A 15108-nucleotide genomic window follows, 5' to 3' on the forward strand; every position below is an offset into this window, starting at 1 on the left:
TCTAATCCCAACGAAGGATGGGGGATTGAGACCCATCTTGGACTTGAGATGCTTGAACATGTTCCTCGGGAAGGACAAGTTCAAGAAGGTGACCCATTATCAGATCTTTCAGGCCCTCAAGCTCCAGGATTGGATGGTGCCATTGGATCTTCAGGATACTTATTTTCATGTGCCTTGGACATTCAGAATACTTACTTTCATGTGCCTAACCATCACAAGCACAGAAAGTACCTGAGGTTTGCTGTTGGCGGTTTTCATGATCAGTTTCTAGTTCTGCCATTCGGGCTGACCTCATCCGAGGGTTTTCACCAAGTTATGGTGGTTGTGGCAGTGCATCTCAGGAGAGGGGTGATTTACATCTACCCCTACCGGACGATTGGCTGATCATGGCACGTTGTCTCAAACAAGCCCTGGAACATCTCAGCATAACCTGCCACTCTCCACAGATTGGGGTTCTCCCTCAATTTAAAGAAGTCCCACATGATGTCATCACAAAGACTCAATTTCATCAGACCAGTCCTGGATTCATCCTTTGGAAAAGCCTCGCCACCCGAGGTAAGGGCTCAACACATTCTGCAGAGGGTCACCAAATTCCAGAGTGCCCAGCGTCTTTCGGCCTTCGACTTTCTAAGGTTGCTTGGCCTCATGGCATCCTGCATTTTTCTGGTGCCAGAGGCTCGCCCGAGTACGAGATCCCTCCAGTGGGCTCTCAGAACTTGGTGGTCTGAATTCTACGGCAAGATGTCAGACATTCTTCAGGTTCCGAGCGGAGTCGCGCAAGGTGGTGGGCCTGCAAGGAAAACATTCTGGAGGGAGAACCTTTTTGACAGCCATTGGCAGAGATAACTGTAGTGACAGATGCCTCACTCACAGGGTGGGGGAGCACACGCCATTGATCTGGCAATCAGCTGTGGTTGGTCTCCATCGGAGGCCAAACTACACATCAACCTTTTGAAGCTGAGGGTGATGAGACTAGCGCTAATGGCTTTTCTGCCTTCTGTATGAGGAAAACATTTCCTGATAATGACAGACAACACATTGGCTATGTATTAGCTCAAAAAGAGAGGCGGTGTATGGTCACTGCCACTGTGCAGAGAGGCGATGCAGCTCTGGTTCTGGGCAATTCAAGAAGGAATCTCTCGATCAGCAGTCCTCCTAGCCAGTGAGGAGAACACAGCCGTGGACGCTATGAGCAGGCAGAGCACAGTCTACCACGAGTCAGAGTTAGCTCAGGAAGTCCTTTAAGAGATTTTCACCGTTTGGGGAACCCCTTGGGTAGATCTGTTCGCGACCGGTGTCAACCGAAAGTGCAAACTGTTCTGTTGCAGGAAACCTTCCCCAAGAGGAGCTCTAGGAGACGGGTTTGGAGTGGACTGGGAGTTTCCACTCCTGTGCGCATTTCCTCTAGTCCGCATCATTCCTCACATGATCAGGAGGTTGAGAATATTTGGGAAATTCATGATCCTAATTCCTCCGAATTGGGTAGGGGGACATGGTACCCAGACCTTCTGGACATGTCCATCTGCCCTTCAATTCGTCTTTCACAAAGAGAGGACCTTGTGTGTACCAGAAGGTTTCTTTGCGCAAGGGAGTGCAGAAGACTATGGTGGAAGTGAACAATGTTAGCAGCAGGCAGCCTGGGTGTATGCATCAACTGTATGATTTCTTTGGAGTTAGTAATATGCGAAGTGTGCTGCGTGTCCCCAATATTTAGTGAAAAGTGTGCAGTAAGTGGGGTAGTGCAGAAAACAAAAAAACACTTTGCAGTGTACACAGTGGCAGGCATCCTACTGTTGTGCATCCATTGTGTGTATGATATGCAATTGTATTCTCCACCATTCGTAATGCGCATACATACATGTCTAGCAAAGCACAACGAGGCAAAGGAAGGCAAACCGAGGGGAGACGGAGACAATGAACGTAGTAGACCGAGTGTGATTTAGATCGCCCAAGTGCATGGGTGGAGGGAGGGGAAGGTACAGTACATGGGAAGACGGAACAAATGACAATAAGTAAAAATATGGGCCAATTGTGCCAAATGTACCGATAGGTGCACACACAAGGTGGTGGATGCACTGTTAGGCATACAGGAAACAGTCCTCATGTGCGGGGTTTGCTAGAGAGCCAGTGTAGGGGTTTGCCTGGCAGGGGGAGGTGACATGGGTTGGACATCAGAGTCGTCAGGTAAGTAGTGCAGATTAAGTGTACGTCGTGCAGTTAACCGGGGAGATGAGCAGAAACACCAGACGCAAAGTGAAAGACTTTGAGGTGCTTCTGGAATCGTCGATGATGCCCCTCAAGTGTCAAGGAGGCAGGGGGCATGTTGTGGAGGGGGGCCTCAGGTGAAAAAAGTACATCTACCAACAGTTTTTTTTTTGCCGAAGCTCGTGACACTGAGGGAGTTGGAAACGGATGAGCTGAGAGCTCGCCCACGCAGATATATAGGGAGTTACATTTGAAGGTATTGTGGTCTCAGGAGTCAGAAGGCCTTCTGCATAATGCAGAGTTTTCTCACTTTACTCCTCGCAGCCATTGGGAGCTATTGGCGACATTTCAGTGCAGGAGAGATACCATCCCAAGGCGCACACTCCTCTTCTGGATGCGTTGCAGAGGGCGGAGAGTACAAGGGTGCTGATTTAAAAAGAGCCTGCTGTAATAGTGCAGCCTAGACAGAAGTGCAGCTGTGCAGACGATTATCTTTTGGAAAGTTCCGTTCGCTGAGTACGATACATTCAATGCTGCTATTACTGCCATTTTTGTACAATTTATGTAGAAGGTGAGTTAGTGGGAAAAACTTTTTGTAGCATTTTGGGAAGCAAAGCAAGGAGTTCCTCTGTTGATATTACACTGTATGGTATGGGGCAATGAGAACGTTGAAAGCACATATCACTAACCTGCCACTTTATGGTAGGGGATGGGGGAAAAACACAGTGTGCCTCTAAAGACCGTAATGGACGCTCAGTGTCAGATACCATGCGCAGAGGCACTTTTAAGAGCCGCACCTTATAACAAAGTGCCCCTACCCTGGTTGCACGTTATGCCCCCACGCTCACACGCAGCACGAAAGCCATATCCGGGCATTTTCAGGAAGGCAGCGATGGAAATGGGACTATGCAGCCATAGGGAACGCACAATAAGATTTCTGTGTATGCAGAGGACTGTTGTACAGAACTGAAACTGTTACATGGAGAGCTCTTCAATGTCATTGGTGGAAGCACGTGGAACTTTTTAACAGTACGCAATGACGGCGTGCTGCAAAGAACAAACTTGAAATGGAAGAACGAATGTTTCTGCTTCATTGGGACATGGCCCTCGCTGTCCTTGGGGAAACGCATGTGCGCTTAATCCCCTTTGCCGCTAGTTACCCATGCGATTGGGACAATGGGGAATATTGCAGCTGCAGTTCCATGTGTTGCAACAAGGTCTGTTTATAATTTTGTCCATTATCGGGGTACTCAGCCGGAGTATCATTGTTGCTATTAGTTGCAGACACACTGTAGCACATCAGGTTTGGTCTATCATTGCTGAGAGGGCAAACCTATGTGGCCTGCTACTTTCTTCAGCAAATCTGCAAACTGATTGCACAGCACCTCTAGGGTGTGCCCTTTTGATTGTTGCAAACCATAATAAATGTGCAATGGCACATTGTGGTGTCTAAGTGTGTACTTTCCCGAAAAACACTCCGTAGTTTGCTCAACCCTGCACTTCCCACTCTTTGAGGGTCTGGCGCCTGTCCCCGAAATAAGGCCTCACGCCCAGTGTGGGTGCGATCGCATGGTGACGTCGCTACTGTTCTCCTTTGGGACGGCTGTCCGCTGCATGCGTTTTGCACCAAATACGTTGTGCGCACGTGCATGGGTGTCCTATGCCCACCGTTGCTTTTTCTCTACTGACTAAAAGTGTGCCACACGTGTGCCCACAATTTTGGGAGACGCTGGGTATTTATAAGTTACAGCAGGTGGGATGTTTATCTGCATAGCTAACTGTAGGCTGTGGGTGGATACCCCTGCCTAATTAACGTTCCTTTGTATGCTGCATAGTGGCTATGTCCACAGGACACAGAGGGACACATACACATGCGTGCACGTCCACTGCACAAAAAAGTTTTGAGTGTACACGCATTGCTTGGTGGTGGACAACATGCAGACGTGCAGAGCATGCTTGCGGCATATGGATATCTCCTTTGTCATTGCGGATAGGTCGGGCAGCTGCAGTGTACGTAGGATACCTACCTTTTTCTTACTTATGGTCATTGCAATGAGGACTGTGTGCCGCTGAGTTAGAACCCCTTTTCAGGTACAAAAAAAATAACCACTCAAACAGTCAGCAACATTCTCATTACTATTGTTTCCTTGTACACATGCATATACCCTATTTGGAAAGGAAGGGGTAGCAGAAGTACTTATTGTGGGGAAATGGGGATTTGCACACTTTGGTTGTGAGAGGAGGAAGAGATTGATGTAGTACCGTAATGTCTCCCATGAAATGCTTTGTGAGGGAATGGCGAGCTCCGACATGGGGAAGGAGTACACACGCAGGTGTGGCAGTGCTGTTATTTTGTCCAAATGATATCCTTGGTATGCACCCTTTAAAGCAGCACAATTGTTCACCAATTCCTCCAGTTTGACTTCCCTGCTGTCCATTTCCCTATGCATAGAGTTTCTTTCCTTTCCTATGCCCGTATGCTGTTGTGGAAGGGTTGCCGCTTGTACTGCCTTAGTTTCCTTTCCAATATGTTGTTTTACTGAAAAGAAAATGTGTTTGATGTACATGCAGCAATATATATTACATATTGTACAGTTCACAGCAATGTGCGTACCAATGAAGTTACTATAGAAAGTACTTGCGTCATGAGGGAAATTTTCTTCCTGCCACTTTAAGGTGCTTCGCATTGCTGCATTACACCAAGACACGTTATGCTTCCGTGCCATTGCTTACTGCAGCACCGGTGCAATTATTTAACATACTTTAGAGTCCTTACTAAATTGTACTGACTTTCCAATAGTTACTGTGGTTGTTCGTTTTTTGTTCCCCTTTAAAGTAGCAGTGTGGTAAGATTGGCATTGCCGCGCCCACTGTAAATTGTGTATAAATTGTATATCCTACCACCTCTATGCTCAGTTATATCGACAACTTGTAAACTATGTATATGCACCTATAATTTATACTCTGATGTATTGGTCCTAATGCTTCCAACACTGTAACCTCGTTGGATTAATTTACTGCGTGCTCTGTAACTTAAGTTGTATACACCCCTCTTGTTGCTTGGCGCCCTGCTACCCATGGGTTCTGTCACGGCTTCAGCTTCCAGGCTCAGGAGTGGCACGAACCAACCTACCCCTCCAGGGTCTTGGCGCCTGCAAGTTAAACTTACACAAGCTTCTGCGACCCAGGCGGGGAAAGAGGGTTAGGATCTCGATGGTTGGATAGGTTCCGTAGCAAGGGTAACCAGTGAGAGGACTAGGAAAGGGGAGGTAGTTAGGGAAGGGGACATATGATAACACAATGCAACAGTTGCGTATTCACACACATTCACAATATGTACAATCCCCCCCCCCCCACACCCCACAACAAGGGCTAGAACCAGAAAGAGACTTATCTCAGGGGGTGAGTGCTGGCCTCCTGCCTGCGCACTCTCAGGTCCAGAATCCGGAGCAGTGTTATTGCTGAAAAGAGAGTGGGAATTACCATCTGCGTGTTACATCACACACCAAACGTTACATTCACTCTCGCACTAGAGGTTAATGCACCCTTAACGTGCTCGAGTAGTTAGGTACATGCAGCTGTTAACATTCCTCCTTTACGAGCAGATTACAGCCGCGCGTGGCTCCGCGTCCGCTATTGCCCAAAAATATAATTGCCACTAAAGGGCTCCTGCGTAGCAACAACTCGTGTTGTATGTCACACTGAATAAGTTGTAGCCTCTCAGGTAGCCGCGTAATCATGAACGGCTGTTAGTGGGTTAAAACATGCTTGACTACGTGCTGCATGGTTCCTATAGTTTGCGCGTAGGTCAGATTTGCAGACACTATGGCGTTAGTATTCAAGGCTTTTCACTTAGCTTGCTGGAGCAGGGGGGGAACATGAGAAAGTTGGGCAGAGCCCCCCTGCGCGTACCCCTGACCGCAGCTGCTGGTGGAATCCTCTGACTCTCTACGGTTCAACAAAGCGCTGCGCGCCTTCCCCCAGACCCGCTTACGCTGCCTGTGGCTTGCGGTACTTATCTGAAGGGCTTGAGGGGCCCAGGTGGAGGATGAGTAGGGCGTGGCCCCTCGTGAGCTTCCCCTTGCTCGGAGCTCCGGAGAACACGTATTCTCTGGTTGCTGTCCTGAGCACAAGCCCCGTGCTCTCGATGATCTCTTGCGCATGCGCACGCGTGCCCCGCCCGACGTGGGCTGCAATATGTAGTTCTTGGGCCGGGGGTGCTTGGGAGATGTAGTCCGTGGGCTGTTTTTCCTGCAGAAAGGACATAATAGTCTTTTGTATGGCAGTATTCTGTTTTTAGAGGCATGTGTCTTCATGGTGCTGGTTGCCATTAGTTTCTGAGCCCTTCCCAGCACCGGAATACTATGTTTGTCACCGTGCCCCATGACAGGTTAGATGCGCTTTACAAATAATAAAAACAAACAAACATTGGTGAAGGCAGACGTTCCTTCTGTTGATGCATTACGTTATGGTGTACTCCTTATGCCTTTGACCTGTTTGCTTCAAAAGTGCACAATTTGCAAATATACTGTGTTTTCCCTGACAATTTTTGCGCATGATGCCATTTGTCTGTTAGTTGCGTTTGGTGATTGTTACCACTAGGTAACAGAGCACCTGCCTTCCTCAGCCGGTTGGATGCCACCCGATCTCTGCAAACACACACTGTCCGCAACTACTGTCTGCATTAACCTGGTGCCAGCAGTTGCACAATGTTGCACAGTCCTTCTTTACCCACCAAGGGTATCCAGCTAAAAACCAATGAAATTTACTGACACAAAACGTTGTTAAAGTGACATTATGGTTACAGGTATGCAAAGAATGCATAGAAAAACAAATAGTATAGCTTTTGTGCCCCACCTGGGGGAGGGCGGACATGGGGTTTAATGGCCTTCCAGCCCGAGCATTGGTCTGCCCAAGTGAAGCAGGGATTGTGTATTCTCACCCGCTGTTCCAGCCACCTGATTGGCTTAGCACCCTGCCCCTTTCTTTCAAACATCGGACATCTGGGACTCTTTAAGAACAATGGCAGCCAATTCTAAATAAGGCACATGCATATTAATCAACTTTCAGCAAATCACAATGTTAGTCTCGTACAAAAAGAAGGGATAGTAACACATTACTAGGGTGCGTGTGTTTCATTCCCTGTCATTCCCTGTCATCCATCCATCCATCCATCCCTCCCTCCCTCCCTCCCTCCCTCCCTCCCTCCCTCCCTCCCTCCCTCCCTCCCTCCCTCGTAAGCTTTGGTCCATCTTCAAGTCCTTTCATGCATCTCTCAGCACTCTCCTCTTATTCGTTCATCACTCCTCCTCATCATTCCTGCATACTCCCTCCATCCTCGCATCCGTGCCCACCTCTCCTGCACCCTCTTTCCCCTCCTGCTTTCAGCTTCACAAATACCTGCTCTACCCAAGTGTCCGAGCAGGAGCTCCTAAAATGGCCAAAACCATTGACTTTGCCCACGTTTGTCTGAACGCTGGATCGATCATTGGGCTGTGCTTGTCCTGCTCCAAAGGCCCAGGCTCAGAAAGGAAGAGTGAAACAGAAGAACCGAACCGGACTGGACTGCAGTGCAGGGGGGTGTGACTGGGGAGGTGGACAAATCGAGAGTGAGATGCAACGGGGGAGACATAAATAGAAAGTCAAAGGCATTGATAACTATGCCAACAAGAGGGGGGCCCATGGAGTGAGTAATAGAAATGGGTTTGCGGGCCAGGCATCCCATCCCGACTAAGCCCTGACCCACGGATATTCTGTACTTTCCATTTAAGACACTGCACTTCACAAAGCACCAAAACGAATGCTTCTCTGGAATTGAGAACTGCAATGTTTTAGTTTCTTTGATCCACACCTTCTTAAGGTGCCTCTTCATTGGCTTTCGTAAGCCTTCTTCTCCTGGACGTCCGTGATGATCTTCCCTTGCAGCGTCGATCAGATCAGCCCGCGTCTTTCTCTTGGCCCTGCAGGAGTGATCACCTGGCACCACTGGGGTGCACCGCAATCTGTAAAGGTGGCTGCTAATGCCCCCTGGTTTTGGGTCTTCGCATCCCCATTGGGCCTGGTCTGGGGGAACCGAGAGGGCCCCCCTTTTCACTCTCGCATGGGCTATCAAGACTTTGCTGCTGGAGTATTTCAGCCCCAGTGCCTACCATGGCAGCCTGTTGTGTGACTCTTCATATGCATGCCATGCTTTGCTGAAATTGTGATGCTGCGCCCTTTCTAGTCCAGCTGTGTTCAGTGCCATTGTCAGCCAGCATTAGTAGCACTGCCTCTATGGCACTTTGAAGTCCGCCTGTGACATGTCCTCTCACCACGAGAGCTCCAGCTTTAACTGAACTGTTCAATGTAGATTTGGGGAGCATGGAGCCACTTTGCAGATAACCCCTCAGCCATGCCCTCATCCCACGGTACCAATGGTGACTCAAGCGAGCGGTCCATTTGCTGTTCTGAGACCTGGGTTTAACCGTGTGATGGCTTCATGAAGTGATTTCCTTGCCTGCTTGGTGCCAGTCAGTGGCCTTCTAACTCGCGTCTCCTTTTCTTCCTTCCAGGCCTGGAATTTGCATATTCCGCAGCCCCCAAGTGCATGCAGAGCGCCATCATGGGTCTCTTCTTCTTCTTCTCCGGGGTCGGGTCCTTCGTGGGCTCTGGGCTCCTGGCGCTGGTCTCCATCGACGCGATTGGATGGATGAGTAGCCACGAAGACTCTGGTAAGGCATGGCTACTCAGGTGGGCTGGGAGCAAAACTGTGGGGCAGTGGGTGGGCGGCACAATGAATACCTCTCTAATTCAGGAGGGCAATATAGGTTCTGTGCGATTTAATATCGATCATATAACGACGCAAAATAACGCTTTTAAAAAAGTTATCCATTTTTTTTTACATTTTGGAGAACCCCTGTTTCCCTTTTTGAAAGCCCACCACAAACCTCTCCCTGCCTGTTCAACTCCATAACTCCACCCCGCATATATGTTTAACCAAAGAATGATTATTGTTCGTTTCGTTAAGAATTGATTAGTTATTTTGGATTCGTTTAAATAACTGCATACCAAAATATGTACTCTAAGCGCTAGAGGTGGGTATTGCAGGGTGTTGCGACCTTGCTCGTGCATGTCAGGCATCGGCTTTCACCAGTGGTGCAACATCCAGAGGAGAGTAACTGTTGAGGAGAGAAAGTTAATCAACTCATTGCTCTTCACAAGATGGCTGCCTTACATCCACTCATATCACAAACACGGAAGGACTCCTCTTAGTGCTTACCTTTCAAAACGTACAGCCAGTCACCCCGCAGAAGAGCTAAGCTTACCCTGCAGGGCTTACTGGAACTCGCACCTTAGGTTGTGGTGGCGTGCCGCCTGTCTAACACGGATAGACGAGAAATGCTACTAATCGGCTTGCCTTCTCTATACTTCTATTGAAATATTTATTCCAAAAAGTTGTCAAGAAAAAGGTCTACTTCAGCTTGATCCACTGATGAATTGATAAAGACAATATTGGGCCTCATTACGAGTTTGGAGGTAGCCATGGCTGCCCCCAAACTCTGGTCCGGGTTCCCTGAATGGGGCAATACCGGGCCATTCCGACCTTGGAAGGCCTGGTATTTCTCCATTCAGAGAACCCAGACCCGGTCCATCCCATCCCCATTCGATCCGCCGTAGGGCTCAATGGGAATGGGGAGCATGCTAACAGGCCCGTTAATGACGGGCCCATTGTTGGCATGCTAGGCCGCTCGCGGGACCATCAAAGGACGTCTGGTAAAATCAGGCGTCCTGAGAGGGTCCCGTAAGCGGACCTCGTAATGGGGCGGTAAGGGGTTAACGGCTCTGGCACCTTTACCAGCGCCATTAAGCCCTAACCACCCACCTCATAATGAGGCCCAATCTTTTTTGTGTGATTTTGTTAAAAATATTACATTCAGGCATGGATTTTACCAAATATGTATTCCACCCTCAACTGACTTTGTATGACACTTCACATAATTAAAAATTGAATTTTGTAATGGATTCTTTTCCTCCCACAGATTCCTCATCTATGACAACCCCATTCCAATGCAGCTATTCTCTGAAAACTGTTCCTTCGCCAGGGGCCGTGTCAGGGCTACATGTCGGCTCTGTCCAAAGCCTCTACACGCCCCATGCTGGACACGACGTCTGGGTCAGTCTATATAATGGTGCCGCAACCTGTGACCTCGGTGCCTTTTTTGTGCACTATGTTCACTACTTGGGAACACGGTTGTCGAGCTTCTACTTTTTTTAAATGCTGCCATGCCTACTCAGTGGAAGGCCTCGGCTTCAAGTCATGTGCGGATTGGGATCAGCAGATGTCTGCCTCGGATCCACACCAGATTTGTCTATACTACTTGGGCGAGGACCATGACACCCAAGGTTGCGGGTCCTTGCAGTCCATGCACCCGAAGGCAGTCCAGGAAAGAGCAGCAAAGAGCTTCACATTCCTGCACAAGCTGAAGGGTGAGGCTCTGCAGGGTCGGTCGGTCAAGCTCGCACAGCACGGAATGGCGCGCCGAAGAAAAAGCAGCTCCCCGCAAGGAATAGGAAAATAAGCATCGAAAGAGGTCCCGGTCCCTGAGTGAGTCCTCACACCAGCAGTAGTCTTCCTCTTCAAAGAAGAGTGACTGTTCCCCGGAGTCCCCCTGAATGTCCAGTGCAGGTAACCTTTTTGACCCATTCGTCCACATCAGAGGAATGGGAGAACTTTCACCTGAAGATGTTGGACATCTTCGGCATGGCAGGGTCCCTCCGTGTCTGTTGGCGAACAGCAGGGGGAACCACTCACTCATGCCTAAATGCTTGACTCATGACAAAGAAGGTAACCAGGTCCCCTTTGGACGTGAAACCATTGGTTCCAGAGAGGTGAGTGACTTCCTGGAAGACTTCTACAGGGAAAGTGAAGGCCTGCAATGGGCCAGTGGCCTCGACATCTCCTCAGAGATGGACATTTTACCAGCTCCCACTCCAGGAAAGCCTCAAGTTACCTTCCAGTGTTTGACGATTAAGGTGGCCAGTACTTTGGCACTATCTGCTCAGTACAAACTTTGTGATATTCTGGTCCAAGCCCCCAAGAAAGAGGCACTACCTCCCTTCAATGTGGCAGTTGAAGCCCCTGTATTGGAGGTTGTGGGAGACACCAGCCTCTGTTCTGGCAGTGAACAGGGATAGGATTATGAAACTCTGCCCTTCTCTGTCAGGCCTTTCTTACCTCCCATGCTTCGCCTGATAGTTTGGTGGTTCAGGCTGTGACGGCTAATCTGAAGATTATTTCTTCTTTCCTGACCCTTCCAGCAGACAGGGAGAGTAAGAGGTGTGATGCATGCGATAAGCAGGGTATTTGTGTCTGGCAGTCGTGCACTGTGGGCTGTGAATGCACCATGGCAACGTTCTCCTTCTCCTTTGGACAGTGGTGGCTAATGCAGGCGAGTATGTCCCAGAGGGAGAGATGAGGTATGGTTTCCTATTCTTAGTCTCTGATGGCAAAGAGGCTGCACGCCAGATCCTGCAATTCGGATTGGACACGGCAGACTGCGTGGCAGGTCTGTGGCCACTAGCACAGTGGTCAGACACCACTCGTGACTGAGGACGTTGGGGTTTGCAGAAGACCTCCACACCAGGCTGTCGGACATACCTTTCGATGGCCAAAACCTTTTTGGAGCGAAGGCTGACTCCTTCCAGAAAGTCCAGTCGTCTAAGGCAATTGCTAAATCCTTGGGGCTAGCAGTGGGGCAAGGGATAGGGTGGTGTCTTGGGCATGCGAGTTTGGCTAGCCATCCATGTAGGCTATGTAACTATTACCGCTGCAAGGCACATTCTCCAGCGTGATGCAGAAAGGGAACATAAGAGCGAACAAGTTGTGCATGGTCTGGCTATGGGGGTATGTATTGCTGGAGGCTTAAGTTGTAGAGCAAGTTGAATGAGCAGCCCAGGCAGAGGCTTGCAAATAGCTAGTTGGGTCCGGATAGGGGGCAGACCTATAGGGCAGTATCTAGGCTCAGAGTAATACCCTCAAGCTAAGGTGCAGTGGGTACCAGCCAGAGGTTGAACAAACCACCACCACATTTGGTAACTGAAAACTTTGCTTTGTAAGGCATACAAGACCCTTGGGGTAGAAGACCTTTTGTATTAGGTACCTTGATTTGAATTGTATCCATTCCGCAACTCGAAACCAGTGCCATTTTAAATAATCGGCCAATGTCTGTGCCTTTTTTGTGGTACACATTGAGGATGCAGGTCGAACTTTTTTCAACTGATCTTTTTAATTAACATAATTTGATTATTGTTAACGACTATATTGGGGACATTCTACAACTAAACCCTGACTTCTCAATGGTTGAACTCTTCCCCTTCCAGCCTGCCCAGGCTAGCACTGCCTCCCCTTCTCTCAAGAGAGCATCAGCAGCCAAGTCTGCTTCTTCTGGGTGAAAGAAACAGAGTTTACCGCAGTCCCTTTTATACTCCTGAAGCTTTCCTGTTGTTTCTTTGCGGCTCCCTGATCAGTTATTGCACAGGCTACTGTGTCTTCTTCCCTGGGCAATCACTGGTAGTCTATTAGCCTGGTTGAAGTATTGGTTAATTACTTTATTGGTACCCTTACCTTTGCGGATCTGTGATGTTCCGAAAGCATCCATGGCTTGCAGCACCACCTTGGAAGTAGTATGATCTGTGACCATGGCTCTGCATTTTCCCATGTTCTCTCTGACTTAGGTGGTTTGCCGTCCCGGTCCTTGGACTGCTGTTTCTTTGTGAGGTGTTCTAGGAACTGAAATCCTCTGGTTGATTGCCCTAGGAAGAATCTCCCTAGGGCTACTGGTGTGGGTGCACAAGGTAAGCACACCTCTTCTGACCAGCTTTGGGCTGCTGGGCAATGTAGTCTGCAGCATTGTCAGTAACTGTATGTGGCAAAATGGATTCAGGAAAATGCTCAAGCACATTTCCTTTCAGGGTGGGAGGGGCATAAGGCTCCATTGAGACAACCTCAAATTACCCTATTCCTGCGGTTGGAGGTCTGCTTCAGCCCACAATAGAATTTTGAGAAGCTTGTCTCTAGGAGGTAGTCTATGGTGAAACTCCCTGAAGTATGTTGCCACAAGGGTTACTGTAGTTTGTATTCATTTATTCGATCTGGGAGACATTTGCTGCTGTGACGGCCCTCACAGAGGGACCACTTGCATTCTGGGTTATGTAAGGAACTCATGGTGGCAACAAGTGAGACTGTCAGAATTCCGGGAACCTGGTTCCGCGTTGACCCGTCGTGAAGAATATATTTCTTCCTACCAATGTGATTCTCAGGAGTACGAAAGGACAGTCTAAGAATCCAATTGATCGGAAGATGGTGTAGAGTCGTTGGGATCGTAGAGCTGAGCGGCCCGCAACTTCCCGGTAGATGATGGTTCCAGGTTCCAGCCAACGACTGCAGAATATTATACTGATTACAATCAAATACACCCCTTTCAAGAGAACACGTAACAAAATCTCAACAGACTAACCTGCAGAAAACGGTTTAACCAGAAGTGTTTCATGCAAGAATGTCCTCTATACTGGGGTACTCTGGAGACCAGAAGAAGAGAAAAGACAATCAGTACCAGAGAATGAGTGGAAGAAAAAATGGTAAGGAAAGGTAGGTTTCTTACCCTTTTTTCCCTGGAGGTGAACGTCCCTGGCAAAGTCCTTCTTCTTTCCTGTAGGAACAGTGTGATGGTATCTGCCCTCTGTTCGGTGGACCAAACAATCCAAGGTGTAAGAAGTCACTAGTCCAGCAACCACCTATTCCCGCCGGCACGAGGACGCCTAAAAGGTGCTCAGGAAGTCTCTAGTCCAGCACCAAGCCTGTACCCGCCGGCACGAGGACGCCTACAGCACCCTGGGGAAGGACAGGGAAGGAATTGGAGAGGGAAAAGGAAGGAAGGAAAGAACGAAGGTAAGAGGTCTCCCAAGCTTCGAGGTCCGATTTCGACAAAACCAAATCACTAGGCAAGAATAATCCATAAACAATCCGAGGTCAAGATACAAGAACAGGTAAGGATAATCCAAGAGCAATCCAGTAAACGTAATCCGAGATCAAACAAAACCACAAAATCTGAGCAAGAAAAAACCGCTGTCACTATTGGATCAGAAGCAGCGAGAAGTGGGCGCCAGATCATTAAGTACTTGAAGTACCGGCACCAAGATGGTCACGTGACCCAACACGTTTTCTATCACGTGGAAGATGCTGCGTCCACTGACGTAGTCTCCATGGCAACTTCCACGTGAGGCGTCGGGAACGCAGTTCCCGACGCAAATGTGTTCCGTGCGTAGAGCGTGGATACCGCAAGCCCGCCTTCTGTATGGTGGTATAACGGGACAGAAGCTTTTGGTGAGGATGAGACAAGTGAACCGCAGGGGTGATACAAGACCTGGAGCGTTTTCTGACAGTATCCTCCCCCAAAGGACCCCCATGCCCCCGAGAGGCCAAAAATTGGGAAACCAACAACGGGGCATGCACATTCTGCTCCGGTTCCCATGTCCGATCTTCCGGACCGTAACCCTTCCAGTCCACTAAGAAATACCTGGTACCACGAGAAACCCTGGTATCAAGAATGGAATTGACCTCATACTCCTCCACCCCTTGAACCAATATCGGAGACGGAGAAGCCGGTATCCTGGTGCTGTCTACACAAGGCTTAACCATGGACACATGGAAAACCGGATGTATCTTCCAAGAGTGCGGAAGTTCTAATTTGACCACCAATGGACTCAAGACGTCCTTTATAACATAAGGACCTACAAAACGTGGCAACAAGCATCGTCGACCTGGAATGCGTAGGTTCTTAGTGGACAACCATACCCGTGTCCCTGGAATGTAGACGGGTGCAGGACGGCGATTCCGATCCGCGTACTTCTTCGCCTGTTCTTGTG

At 48.9% G+C, this 15108-nt stretch overlaps 1 protein-coding gene across 2 annotated transcripts in view; it reads left to right on the forward strand.

Moving 5' to 3' along the window:
* Positions 1–15108, forward strand: part of SLC15A4 (solute carrier family 15 member 4) — a 492322-nt gene that overhangs the window by 415189 nt on the left and 62025 nt on the right. For both annotated transcript variants that reach the window (XM_069620125.1, XM_069620124.1), the window contains exon 7: positions 8757–8915. In XM_069620125.1, coding sequence (XP_069476226.1) covers positions 8757–8915 — 159 coding nt within the window. The remainder of the gene's footprint in view (positions 1–8756; positions 8916–15108) is intronic.

The sequence above is a fragment of the Ambystoma mexicanum genome, chromosome 10, assembly GCF_040938575.1.
Source record: "Ambystoma mexicanum isolate Mex_15411 chromosome 10, UKY_AmexF1_1, whole genome shotgun sequence".
Lineage (NCBI taxonomy): Eukaryota > Metazoa > Chordata > Amphibia > Caudata > Ambystomatidae > Ambystoma > Ambystoma mexicanum.